The 14295-nt window shown below is 39.7% G+C and overlaps 1 protein-coding gene across 5 annotated transcripts in view; it reads left to right on the top strand.

Annotated features, from left to right (window-relative positions):
• Positions 1-3737, top strand: part of MRTFB (myocardin related transcription factor B) — a 389460-nt gene extending 385723 nt beyond the window's left edge. For all 5 annotated transcript variants that reach the window (XM_056536177.1, XM_056536178.1, XM_056536176.1 and 2 more), the window contains one exon: positions 1463-3737. In XM_056536177.1, the coding sequence (XP_056392152.1) occupies positions 1463-1983 (521 nt within the window). In that variant the 3' untranslated portion in view covers positions 1984-3737. The remainder of the gene's footprint in view (positions 1-1462) is intronic.
• The last annotated feature ends 10558 nt before the right edge of the window (positions 3738-14295 follow it).

Genomic DNA, 14295 nt, shown 5'->3' with positions numbered 1-14295 from the left:
TGGTTAGGCCATTGCTTAAAGGGGTACTCCGCCCCTAGGCATCTTATCCCCTATCCATTCGTTTAGAGCGTCGGGTGCAGTGTCGGAGGCTCGTAACCTCACGGCCGCACCCCCACTTGTGACCTCATGGCTAGGGATAGGGCACCTTTGGATAGGGGATAAGATGTCATGGGGCAGAGTACCCCTTTAAGGCTGCCTTAAGCTTACTGCCCAAGTCCCTGAAATCAATTCTAGGTACACTCCACCTACCCCTAATTTTGTCATTGTTGCCAATGTGCACCATGAATGCTGGGTCTTCTCCAGCCCCTCCCAGTAATCTGTCAACCTGATCCACAATGTGCTAAATGTGAGTGCCAGAAAGACAACACAGTTAGTTGATCCAAGCGTTTGAAAATGATTGCCCTGCCTCTCCCCCTAATAGAGTCCCCCACTACTAGCACCTATCTGGCCTGCCCTGCACTCCCCTCCTATCCTTACTGGAACAGACTTTCCCCTTGGCTGTCAGAGGCTTGCTGCTGCAGTGTTAACTCTGAACTGACAACCCACTCATCTGCCAACCTAGCAAACTTGTCTGGGTGTGCCAGATCAGGGCTAGCCTCCCTGACGCTTTTCCCTCTACCGCACCTTCTAACTGTTACAAATCTACCTGCCTTTTTTCTTCTGCTGCACTTGAGAATCTGTCAGCTCTAGGTCTTGTACAGGGCATAAAGGGGTATTCCAGGAATTTCTTTTATTTGACTATGCTACAGGGGCCGTAACGTTACTGTAGTTCATAATATAGTGTCTATATCTGTATGTGACAGTTTTCTCACAATTCTTCTGTGATTTTCACCCCAATATTTATTTTTAACAGCATACAAAATGACTGTTGTCTCAGATTTTTCCCAGGTTGCAATGCGGCTAAGACCTGATTCACTAGTTAGCTGAGATCAATCTGCAACTAATACAACAGCTGTAGGCATCCTGATTGGAAACCACAGGTCTTTTGAATGGATGCAGCTCATTTATGTTTCAATGGGTCCGGTGGCTAAGTGTGGGAGGGAGGAAAATGGGATTTGTAGGCTAAAAGAAAAGTCAAACAGGAAATACCAGTTCACAAAAAGCTAGCCACAGTGTTATGGTAATCTCACAATATAGCCATTTAGCCCCAAGACAAGTGTAGATCCTTCCTAAGCAAATCCATTACTGTCTGGCAGGAACGTACTAAAATCACCTTTATGGTGGATAACCCCTTTAAGTGTCAAAGAGGCAGTGCTAAACTGCAGGATGCACACCTTTACCTTCCTTTCCCCTCCCTGCATTTACCAATTTTGTTTATGTTATTTAGGCTGGTGTGGCTGCACTTGAGATGGACAACCCCAAGCAATTATTCCACCGTATATGTGGTCTTATTTATTTAATATATGCATTTTTCATGTGAAACTTTTCAGAAGACTTAACCTTTGTCTATTTCATTTTCCAGAAATTTCTCCACTTATAAAAGAACCTTCTCCAATATCAAAGATGAGACCGGTTACTGCAAGTGTAACCACCATGCCAGTGAACACTGTTGTATCAAGGCCACCACCACAGATACACGTAGCCCCTCCATTGTCTTTGGAATCAACAAACAGTCTGTCTATTAGCTTAGAAAGCCAACTGGAGGCCTTCTTAGATGGAACTCTACCATCGGGAACTGACATTCCTCATCTAGAAAGCCATAGTGATGGCAGAGATACATTTTCTCTAATCGATGACCTGAACAATGATCTTCACAGCATACTGGACCATGATTCAACACCAATGGAGACCACTGACACCCCATTCACTGCAAACAGTTGCTTATCATTAGACCTCCAAGACACAAACCTGGACAACATGGAGTGGCTGGATATTACGATGCCCAACTCGGCCTCTTCTCTTACTCCTTTAAGCTCTACCATCCCAAGTATGTTCTCCACTGACTTTTTGGATACTAATGACTTACACTTGCAATGGGAGTAAAATTTTACTGTAGATCTTGGATTTTACTTTGAAAATATAGGCTGGAAAATGGCTGTAATTGCAGCAGTTACACCAAACAGCAGAATACAAAGTGATCTGCAGCATTTAACTGCACTGGATTTCCAAATATGTTACTGGCAGGCCACTAGGGAGAGACACTACAGTGTACAGGTAAAAATCAAAACCTAAAAGGTAACTGTACTGGTAGGTCAAGAATTCTGAGAAATCTGAAAGCTGAAAGATTAAAAATGGAATGATCATTGGGGTAATTGTATACAGATCTACATTAATGAGGCATCTGTATGTTTTTTTGTTTTTCACTAAACATAACTGCACTTGACTGTTCCTGTGAACAGGCTGAGCCTATATGAATAGATGGCAAAGCACTGACTGGTTCAGGGTTCGCACTCAAATCTTCACAAGATCTTACATAATGTGTTATTGGCTTTATATGTCATACCATATGAAAGGATGATAAAAACCTTGTAAAAAAATATATTCTACATTTTCCTGTCAAATCATAGATAAGCCTACATCTTTAATTTCCAAAAAAAAAAAAAAAAAAAAAACGCAAAATCTTACATTTATATAAGGCTGTTTATAAATCATTACACAATGGTAACTATTGCTGGAAAATGCTGGTTCAATGTATTTGTTTTATACAGTTTTTATTTTGTAAAATTGTGTTGCTTTATTTTATATTGCCTTTTGTAACTGTTGACAACAAAAGGGATTTTTATGGCCTCCTACTCTAAACCTACTGTAATATACTGTACAAAATTGTATGAAATGATTTTTTTATGGAGAGGTCACATGCTATAGATTAAACGCACAGGCATTTTGACTGTCCCAAATTGGCATGCACAAAAAAACAAATATATATATTAAAAAAAATGTTAGGCTAGACTATGTAGATTCTAGTCTATATGTGGGAGAAGAAAGGGATATGAACTCAGAACTGTCCACTACAAAGAGACATGTATATAGAATATTTTTGGAGAAAAAAAGTTGTAAACCTTGTAAATATAGTAATAAACATAAATATACAAATGGAGAAATGAGACTGTAAATACATAACACAGACTGGTGTTTTCATGACTAAGAGTAGCTGTAAGCTATTTCTGCATGTAGTAACGGGCATAATTTTACAAGAAAAGGAATCTGCCATAGTCATACCTGACCTTTCTGAAGCCGTCCAGTGATTCACACCTATATCATAGAATACTGGTTCCATGTTCTTATCTTGGAGGGCTAAGCAGTATTATAAAACATACCAGTAAAATTGTAGACACTAGTTCTAGGGCTAAGCTGCTGGTGTGACATGAGGAAAACACCTTTTGCAGTTTTATTACAACCTTACCATATTTTATGTGCACATATGATTTTTTTTTTTTCTTTTTGGGTATTTATTTTTCTTGTTTTCAACACTGAGAATCATAGAATCATAGAAAACAAAAAGAATCCCAAAAATAATTTTTAATGAACCAAATTTTAGCTTTTTTAATATTTAAGGACTCAAATGTAAAGTTGTAATGGGGTTAAATGGGTTACCTGGATCAGAAAAAGGGTCTGTTTTTTACAGGAATGCTATGTTCACACAACATTTTATGATCTGTGATTTTAAAATTGTCTTAAATTACGCCTGGCCGGGCCTGATTTTTCACAAATTTTGGCTGCATTTTTAGCTATTATTTGTACTGTGGCAAAAGCTGGGTATTTTCATTTTTATCATATTTTGGGCTATTTACAACGGCCGTTAACAACCGAAAAAAGTCAATGGAGGAGATTTATCAAAACCTATCCAGAGGAGAAGTTGCCCATAGCAACCAATCAGCTCACTTCTTTCATTTTTAACAAGGCCTGTGCAAAATAAAAGAAGCAATCTGATCAGGTTTTGATAAATCTCCCCCAATGTGCCTAATTTTATGGCCGTAAAATTAATGTGTGGATGAACAAACAGACTTTTTATTAAGTTCAATACAGCTCAGTAGTATTAAAAAACAACAACATTTTACAGTACAAATATTGGCCCAAAAACAGATTAGCCGCACCAATCTTGTCCATGGGATATGTTAAGTGAACGTGTTGAGCTATGATACCATACACAGCCCATGGATGAGAATGGTGGTGTTTCTAAAGCTGTAGATATGTTTTTATTAAACAGTAGATCTATGACCAAATCTGTTCTCATAAATAAGTCATTTATGATTCTTTTTAATATAACAGTCCCTTCCGCTTGTTGGAAGCCCCTTCCCATGTAACACCTATTATTTGACTGTGTATGGCAGCAATGCTGTTCTAAATCATGGGGTGACCGCTAACATTAGTGCCAATCTATACCTGTTATCATCTTAGTACATTGAGACTGTATTTAGGACTTCTAAGAGCATATTAACCAACACCCCTACGCCTGGGTTTATCATGTTCTTGGTATGTTGTCTTTATTTTCATTTTTTCATGGTAGGGTTAAAGACTGTCACAACAATAACAAGCTATGATGTAATCAAATGGCTTTAAGATAACACTTGTATATAAATGTATGGCCTCGGCCAGTCTATAGCTTAAACACTGAAGATGATGGTGCAAGGATCTGTAGGTTTATTCAGTGCTGAACAGTAAACCAATCATGTATTTCACAATTGCGCTAAAAGAACAACCGTGTCGCTTACAACAACCTATCATGTTTCAGATGTTGTAATCCACAGGTGATGTTTAACATAAAGTACACAACAGTGGTGGCTTTTTTTTGTCAAATTGAGCTTTGTGCACCTCTGCTGATATTTTAGTGTTTTCCCCCAGAACATTGTGAACTGACCCTAGTAGTATCTTCACAATACAGCGTGATGCCATTTTACAGAGAGGGGTTTCCTTTCCTGGTTACTTGTAAACATGGCTTCTTACAGGAACTTCTCTGTGAAAGTGTCTTAATGCTTGCAAGTGCATTGTGTCTCATGTAGGGATGGGGTGAATTTAAGGTCAGAAAATGAATTGGGTTCATTAAAAATGTTTTTGCTGATATCTTTTCTGTTTTTAATATTATTGGTATACTCCTTATTGGTTAGTTCTATGGGGCACCTGTCATCAGTATGAGTCTCCTTTACATGGGGCATCTGAAAAGGCAAAGCTGTGGCCTCATAACTGTTTCCCGAATTGCAACTCATGGTGCTTACAGTTAAGTTGCTTGATATGTCCCTCACCTTTCTTAGTCCTCTTATTTAGTAAATAGAGCCCAAAAAATGTCCTCATACAGCCCTGACTCTATAATGTTCATGTAGTGGGTTGTTTTTCTGCCCCCGTTTCACATTTCAGGGAGGGCATTTATTGATTTATCATGTCCGCAGTTTTTATTTGATAGGAAATAATAAAGATAACCTACTCTGACTGAATCTGGGGGTTCTGCTGTATCTTAGAGGTGTTTTTGGAATATATTTTAAGTTTACAGACCTTGCAGTACCACAGAAACCAATGAAATAACACTGCATATTAGTAGAATTTACAGAGCAAGCCTCGTCAAATGTTCATATTCCTTTTTCTTGGTTCATGGTTCTTATTCCTTACTCGCTTACCCTTTTTTAGGTGTATTGCTTCAGTCAGTCAATACCTGCTCCTGCAATGGTCAGCTCAACATTCAGCAGTAATGTGACTATACCCAGCTTGCATCCTAATTTTGTTGTCTTGATGTGCTTTAGTTTAGATATTTTACACCAGTCACTTTGGGCTTGTCAGCTTATTTATAAAGTAAAGTTGTGTACACAGAAGTGCATCTATATCAAGTAGAACCACAAACAGTTAAACAATCATATTCATTGCACTTCAGCCATCTGCAAATGGCTCCTACAATGACAGTGCATGGACAGATGTGGTGCTCTTTCTGAATAATCAGCATAGTCTAGTCCTGATTAACCCTTCAGACAAAGCGAATAGTGTATGGATGTTCATATGTAAATCAAGCATCCATATTGTTGAACACTGAGATTTTGGCTCAGGAGCTGTGCCACAGTGTAAGAAACAAAATACAGAAACTTTTCAAATGTTACTTACTTCTTAAAAATAATTCTGAGCTTGGTTGCAGCCATTTAAGATGATTCTCCAGATGTCAGGGTGTCTTGGGCTGGGTTCACGTTAAGTTCTCAGCAATATGGGACCGTATACGGCTTGGGGGAGTGAAAACCGGGCGCTCCTGTATCCCAGCCGTATGCGGCCCGTACGTAATTCATTTCAAGGAGCCGACCGGAGTGAAGCGCTGACTCCGGTCGGCTCATTTTTGCCCCGTATGCGGTTTTCCCACCGGGCCTAAAACCGTGGTACACTACGGTTTTAGGTCCAGTGGGAAAACTGCATATGGGGCAAAAATGAGCCGACCAGAGTCAGCGCTTCACTCCAGTCGGCTCCTTGAAATGAATTACGTACGGGCCGCATACGGCTGGGATACGGGAGTACCCGGTTTTAGCTCCCCCAGCCGTATATGGTATCGTATTTCTGAAAACGTAATGTGAACCTAGCCTTAGAAGTTGTAATAGATCTACATGAATCTTGAGACAGTCTGTTCCACAAACCTACAACAATTCTTTAGAAGGAACACAGGTGTTAAAAAAGCAGCTTTGGAGTTTTTGAATAGATTTAAAAATATTAAACCTGAAGAGGACAAAGTTGTTCTCTTCAGGTTTATTCAGTTCAGTTCCCTCACAGCGCCACAACAGGAGAAATGAAGCATTATAAAGTGCCGATTGAAATAAATAACTCAATCTAAATGAGACCAATATATGGAGGGAATTTGCATCAATATATACTCATAGATCACCCAAAAAGGGGATCCACTGAAACCCTTAATTTCCCATATATCCCTAAATTAACTTTATTAGTACCACAAACTCAAAGGGGTTAAAAATTGAGTGCTCACTTCTCCAATTTGTGTAAGAAATAGATTCACTATGGATCTACAGATAGTCATGAGGAGTAACGCCTCACCGTATGTATCTGCAGCATACAACGGACGGGCTCATAGGAGAATGCACTATATTAAAAACACTAGCTCTCAGCCCCCTCGACATGTTTAGCTACGGACGTAGCTTTGTCTAGAGGACACAGGGCAATCTGAGTTTGTGGTACTAATAAAGTTTATTTAGGGATATATGGGAAATGAAGGGTTTCAGTGGATCCCCCTTTTGGGTGATCTATGAATATAGATTGAAATAAATAGGCAATCTATATAATGCACAGATGCGCAAGGTCCTTTAGGGGGAGAGGCTTTTGTAGCCCAGCTTCACTCTGCAAAATGGGTGAGGGTACTGAACCAGAGACCCCTCTGAATGCCCTACAGAAGGGTATTAAAACCAGACAAGCTCATTAATGTTCTAATATCCAAAATATTACCACATGACACCAAGTGCAGGAAAAGATACAGAACAGAAACTAAACTATATACAATGAAGATGACTAAAGTTAAAGAAACACAAGCTCTGCAAGGTACTTTGCCAAAGGGAGTCATTGTGATGAATTAGACTTTTATAAGGTAACCACAAGTTAGTCTAAAACAGTGAATGGACTAGAACCATCTTTACTATTGTCTGCAGAAGAATTATTGTAATGTTCTGTTATTGGTGGCTCGCTGCTTTAAGATGACATGACAGTAGTGCAAAGACCTGCGCTGCCTCTGTATACCCCTGTAGATCTGAATGTGACTTAGTTCAGGGGCCCATTAATGTATTGCCTTTCTATTTTTGATGCCTTTGTATTTGCAGTTTGCACCCCATGCGATCAATTCCATATCATGATGTTCAAATGCCAGATGTTTTGCACATTGTACATATTGTAATGCATACTGTATTTTTATAAGTGTAGCACATTTATCATTGGATATTTTGTACATAGTGGCAATGTTGTAGCTACTGATAAATTGTTGAATAGGAGCATCATTTTTTTCTGCATTTTTTGTGTTTCAAAATAAAAGTAAATTCCTTTTATGGTTGCATGATTGATGTTTTTTCTTAACAATATGTCCCCTCTGCTCCCCCACATGTTACCCATCTAGCCTCACTTATTTAATAAAATGTACTTTTATAAAGAGGTGGATTAAAGGAGTTTTTCAGGCAAAAATGATTGATAGTGTACCTCCAGATAGGCTATCAATAGCTGACTTGCGTGGTGCCGACACCCAGCATCACTACCAATCAGCTGTTCTGCAGAGTCGCAGCAGCCTGATCTGTACTGTGAACAGGTCTGGAAGTAGTTGGCTCCATTAATGCGAAATGGCCATGTCTGGTTACTGCAGCTCAGCTCCTGTTAAAGTGAAAGGGATCTGAACTGCAGTAACTAGGCACGGCCATAACGCAGTGTATGGAGCCTGCTACCTCTGGCCCTGTTCAGAGCACAGATCCTATTGTGGCAGCCCTGAAGAGCAGCTGATTAGTTATTAATGAATTGTCGTATATCTGGATTTTTCCAAAGCATTTGATATGGTGCCACATGAAAGGTTGGTGCATAAAATGAGAAGGATTGGACTGGGGGAAAATGTGTGCAAGTGGGTAAGTAACTGGCTCAGTGATAGGAAACAGAGGGTGGTTATTAATGGGGCTTATTCTGATTAGGTGACTGTTACTAGTGGGGTACCACAGGGGTCAGTCTTGGGTCCTGTTCTATTTAATATATTCATTAATGACCTTGTAGAGGGGTTGAATAGTAAAGTAGCAATCTTTGCAGATGACACTAAACTATGTAAAGCGGTAAACACTATAGAGGACAGTGAACTGTTACAAATGGTTCTGGATAGGTTGGAGGTTTGGGCTGGGAAGTGGCAGATGAATTTCAACAATGATAAATGTAAGGTAACGCACATGGGGATTAGGTATTAAATGTGAGCACACTTGCTACGACTGACATGGAAAAGGAATTGGAAGTCTTAGTTCTGGCAGTTGCTACCAAGGCTAATAAAATCATGGGTGCATCATTAGGGGCATAGATGCCCACGACAAGGAAATAATTCTACCGCTTTACAAATCACTAGTCAGACCACATATAGAATACTGTGTACAGTACTAATAACTATGTATAAATATATCAGGGGACAGTACAGAGATCTTTCCCATGATCTATTTATACCCAGGACTGTATCTATAACAAGGGGCATCCTCTAAGTATAGAGGAAAGAAGGTTTCTACACCAGCACAGATGGGGGTTCTTTACTATAAGAGCAGTGAGACTGTGTAATTCTCTGCCAGAGGAGGTGGTCATGGTGAACTCTGTAAAATAATTTAAAAGGGGTCTCAATGCATTTTTGGAGAATAATAACATTACATGTTATGGATTCTAAATCTATATCAACTCAGTAGGGACTCATTAGGGATATAGGTTGAACTTGATGGACTCTGGTCTTTTTTTGACCTTATGAACTATGTTACTATGTTATGTTACGACTTATCCAGAGGTAGGTCATCAATAATTTTTGCCTAAATAATTGCTTTAAATGGGCACTTTTAGATTTAAAAGTTTTTTTTATATGTTGTATCTTGGCAAAACATTAACCTTTCTAATATACTTCATATGAAAATGTTATTTCCTTTCTATTAAAATCATGGCTTTGTCCAAGCTGAAGTACAGGCATAGGCAAAGTCCAGTAAGGTAGGGTGGGCTGGCACTCCTCTGTGCTCTCTCCTGTCTGATAGGACTCCTCTGTGTTCTCTGCTGTCTGATAGCACTCCTCTGTGCTCTCTCTCCTTTCTGATAACACTCCTCTGTGCTCTCTTCTGTCTGATAGTACTCCTCTGTGCTCTCTCCTGTGTTATAGGACTCCTCTGTGCTCTCTCCTGTCTGATAGTACTCCTCTGTGCTCTCTCCTGTCTGATAGTACTCTGTGCTCTCTCCTGTCTGATAGTACTCCTCTGTGCTCTCGCCTGTCTGATAGCACTCCTCTGTGCTCTCTCCTGTCTGATGGGAGAGAGCACAGAGTAGTACTATGAGATACATCATCCAGAGGTTCAGAGTGAGCCCAGTGCCTCATGGATATGGCAAAGTCTTCGGTGCGGATTCTGCCTAAAGAATGAGCAAACTCATTTATTTGGCGGCGGAATAGCCATATGCCAGTGATGGGATTTGGCTGCTCTTGAATTTCGTCTAAATTTTCTAAGCGGAAGCTTCTAAGATGGAAACTTGTAGTATGAACTGTTAGGGAATTCAGTGGATTCCTTCATAATATGTTCTTTGATTCCGAATCAGTAGTTATAATTGACTCGGCATAGGAGAAGAATTAATGAATAACACAGACTTCAGCTGTATATAGACTGTTCTGAGTGTACTTACAGAGACCAAGATTATTATAGCGCGCAATAGAGAGGATGGCACACTGCCAAATTATACACAGTTACAAACATATATCTCATCTTATAAGCAAGAAAGAAGGCTTCAAACTAAATGGCCTTGAAGCTTTCTTGTAAGCTCAGCAATTGAATATAAGTTTCCTGGTTAATGAAGTTCATGATAAGTTCATAATGAAAGAGTACAAACAAGATGGAGGCATATAGACAACATGGGTGATTATATACAAGATGGTGTAAAAAATATTAAAGGAGTATATAAAAGAGTATATGAAAATGTATATATAAAAATGTATAACAAGCTGACTTCCCTCACAATCCCCATTCAAAATTTTGAAAACATGAACACATGATGGATCCCAGGTACTTCAGGGGTTATAAACAACCCCTGCTTTCTTCTGCCAGGTTTCCCAATTTCTGTGTCTTCTGTTTTCTCATTTTTGATTATTTCAGTCACTGGAATGAGGCAATCCATTCTTTATTCCATAGGAGTCATATTTTGGTCATCTCCGCATATATGAGCAGCATAGGTTAAATAACTTGAAAGCTGAGTATATGGATAGCAGTATCAAGAACATTTGTAACATAACATACATAATACCTGAAAACAACCCTCCCAAACCCTTGAACTAGTTCACAGGATTTAGTCATGAGAATGTCTCACTCCACCAGGAATCTCGTTCCTTCTTATCATAGTCATCATACTTCCCATACTTCTGTCTTAGTCTTTGTATGTCCTGGATTGTCCTACGGGCTTTCACATTTCCATCAATGTCTATGTGATGACAGCAGGTCCTACAATGTGGCACATACCCCCTTAAGCTGCTGTCAGGTAATCTAGTCACTACTATCAGCTGATTTTGCACTGGTATGGTGGCATTAAGGTTGTCTAGAATGTCAAAGATTTGATCATCAAGATAGTTTCCACCAACTACCCCACGTTTGCATTACCATCGGGTACAGTAAAATAGAACTAATTATTTTATTAGCAGCCCCCATTTGTACTACGTGTGACTTACCATTCTTTCTGGGGGTATTGTCTTTTTTGCTCCTTTATACAAAAAAGGGGGACAAATATAACCTGGGAAACAAATTCTTTAGTATATAAATGTAAAATAGTGACAGCGCTTTTGCATAACCCAGGTGCTAGTGATGGCTAAGTATGTGTGAACTCCAAATATAATTAGCAAACACCAAGAAGAAGAAAGGAATCACTTATAAGGCATACATAATTTTTATTAATTCCGTAGAATATAAATACATAAAGGATAAAAAATGTAATCTCAAAGAGGAATATGGCTTAAAAATGGTGGTATCGCACATAAAGGCTGTAGTATATATAGTATATTATTTACTGGATCTACTACAATGGGATAAACAGTAATAAAGTAAATTGACACACAAAATTGCACAATTCAAGTAGTTAGCAGCATGTAACATATATGTACTAATCTCATAATGAGAGCAAGAATGCTGCATACAGAATAAAGTGCAGTGTGCAATGAAACAAAATAACATTGCAGAGATACAGACCTTTATACAACATGGGGGACATTTATCATTAGGTGTCTATTGTAGACAAAGATCTACCACTTTACACTGCTTGTCTAATTTACACTCTTGCTCAAAATTTACAGAAGTTGCACACATCCTTTGATACATTTTGCGCAAATATAGAAACGCCCCCCCCCCCTCTCTCTCTACCGTGCACTCCTTCTCTACCCCACGCTTCACAGAGCTGCACTTCACAGAGCTGTGGCATTTTCCCGTGGTACACTGCTCACATAGCTAGAAGTGCTGGAGCAGCAGTGTGTGCCAAACAAAACTCAGCAAAATAGTAAAATCATAAATCTTTATAAAGTAAACAGAATTACTGGATTTAAAAAATATGTAATTTTGCTAAACAATCTGTCCCCTAACCTCTATCAGTTTTATCAACCAGAATGCCTCCAAGTGTTGCAAAACTTGGCATGCTGGGAGTTGCAGCACCCTGGTTGGTAAACACTGTGTACATGTACCAGAGCTGAGTGTATGATGATGTACATGTAGCAGAAATTTGTGCACGGCATGTGTATGGAGCAGAGCTTAATGTGTGATAGTGTATGCATGACCACGCACACACACAGCTCTGCTGCATACACACAATAGCACACTCAGTTCTGCTACATACACATAATCACACTCAGCTCTGCTACATACACATGATCACGCACTCAGCTCTGCTGCATACACCCAATCCCCCACTCAGCTCTGCTGCTTACACATAGTCACACACTCAGCCCTGCTGCATACACACAATCACACACTCAGCTCTGCTGCATACACATGATCACACACAGATATTCTGCATAGACACGGTCACACACTCATCTGTGCTGCATACACATAGTCACACACTCAGCTTTGCTACATATACACAATCACACACTCACCTCTGCTGCATACACAGTCACACACTCAGCTCTGCTGCATACACACAATCACACACTCAGCTCTGTTGCATAAACACAATCACACACACAGCTCTGCTGCATACACACAATCACCCACTCGGCTCTGCTGCATACACACAATCACCCATTCAACTCTGCTGCATACACATGATCCCAAATATACATAGACCTAATAGCTAACAGCTGTACCTCCTTCTCCCTCCCTGCACATATACAGTGGTATTCTTAGCTGTACATTGCACCTGTGTAATGTAAACATGGTGAATCTCCTGCACTCATCAAGAATAGCAGGAGTTTTAATTTTAAACAGTTTTACAGATCTACAGTCTGTACAGACCTGAGTCTAATCTAATTATGTATTATTGCTGGACTTGCTGAACTTATTCTTATAACATTTTAAGTGTCCTCCTTGATGGTGTATATTTCGGCAATAAAATCAGGACTTGCGCAAAATGTGTGCATGTAAAGAGAAAAGACACAGTTAATAAACCGATGTCCACCACATAATCAGCTCTACCGTACACCATGATTTAGAATTCCACTTGTAAAGTTCTATCAAAAATTGGGCAAAAAAAAAGCATGCAAAAAAACTTTTTCCCGCGGTACACTGCTCACATAGCTAGAAGTGCTGGATCAGCAGTGTGTGCCAAACAAAATTCAGCACAATAGTAAAATCATAAATCTTTATAAAGTAAACAGAATATCTGGGTTTAAAAAATATGTAATTTTGCTAAACAAACTGTCCCCTTACCTCTATCAGTTTTATCAACCAGAATGCCTCCAAGTGTTGCAAAACTTGGCATGCTGGGAGTTGCAGCACCCTGGTTGGTAAACACTGTGTACATGTACCAGAGCTGAGTGTATGATCATGTACATGTAGCAGAAATTTGTGTACGGCATGTGTATGGAGCAGAGCTGAATGTGTGATAGTGTATGCATGACCACGCACACACTCGGCTTTGCTGCATACACACAATAACACACTCAGTTCTGCTGCATACACATGATCACGCACTCAGCTCTGCTGCATACACCCAATCACACACTCAGGTCTGCTGCATACACATAGTCACACACTCAGCTCTGCTGCATACACACAATCGCACACTCAGCTCTTCTGCATACACATGATCACACACAGCTCTGCTGCATACACACAATCACAATCACACACTCAGCTGTGCTGCATACACATAGTCACACACACTCAGCCATGCTACATATAGACAAGCACACACTCACCTCTGCTACATATACACAATCACACACTCAGCTCTGCTGCATACACACAATCACACACTCAGCTCTGTTGCATACATACAATCACACACTCAGCTCTGCTGCATACACACAATCACCCACTCGGCTCTGCTGCATACACACAATCACCCACTCAGCTCTGCTGCATACACATGATCACACATATACATAGACCTAATAGCTAACAGCTGTACCTTCTTCTCCCTCCCTGCACATATACAGTGGTATTCTTAGCTGTACATTTCACCTGTGTAATGTAAACATGGTGAATCTCCTGCACTCATCAAGAA

This window comes from Hyla sarda, chromosome 8 (assembly GCF_029499605.1).
Source record: "Hyla sarda isolate aHylSar1 chromosome 8, aHylSar1.hap1, whole genome shotgun sequence".
Taxonomy (NCBI): domain Eukaryota; kingdom Metazoa; phylum Chordata; class Amphibia; order Anura; family Hylidae; genus Hyla; species Hyla sarda.
This window is presented reverse-complemented; position numbering and strand designations above follow the sequence as displayed.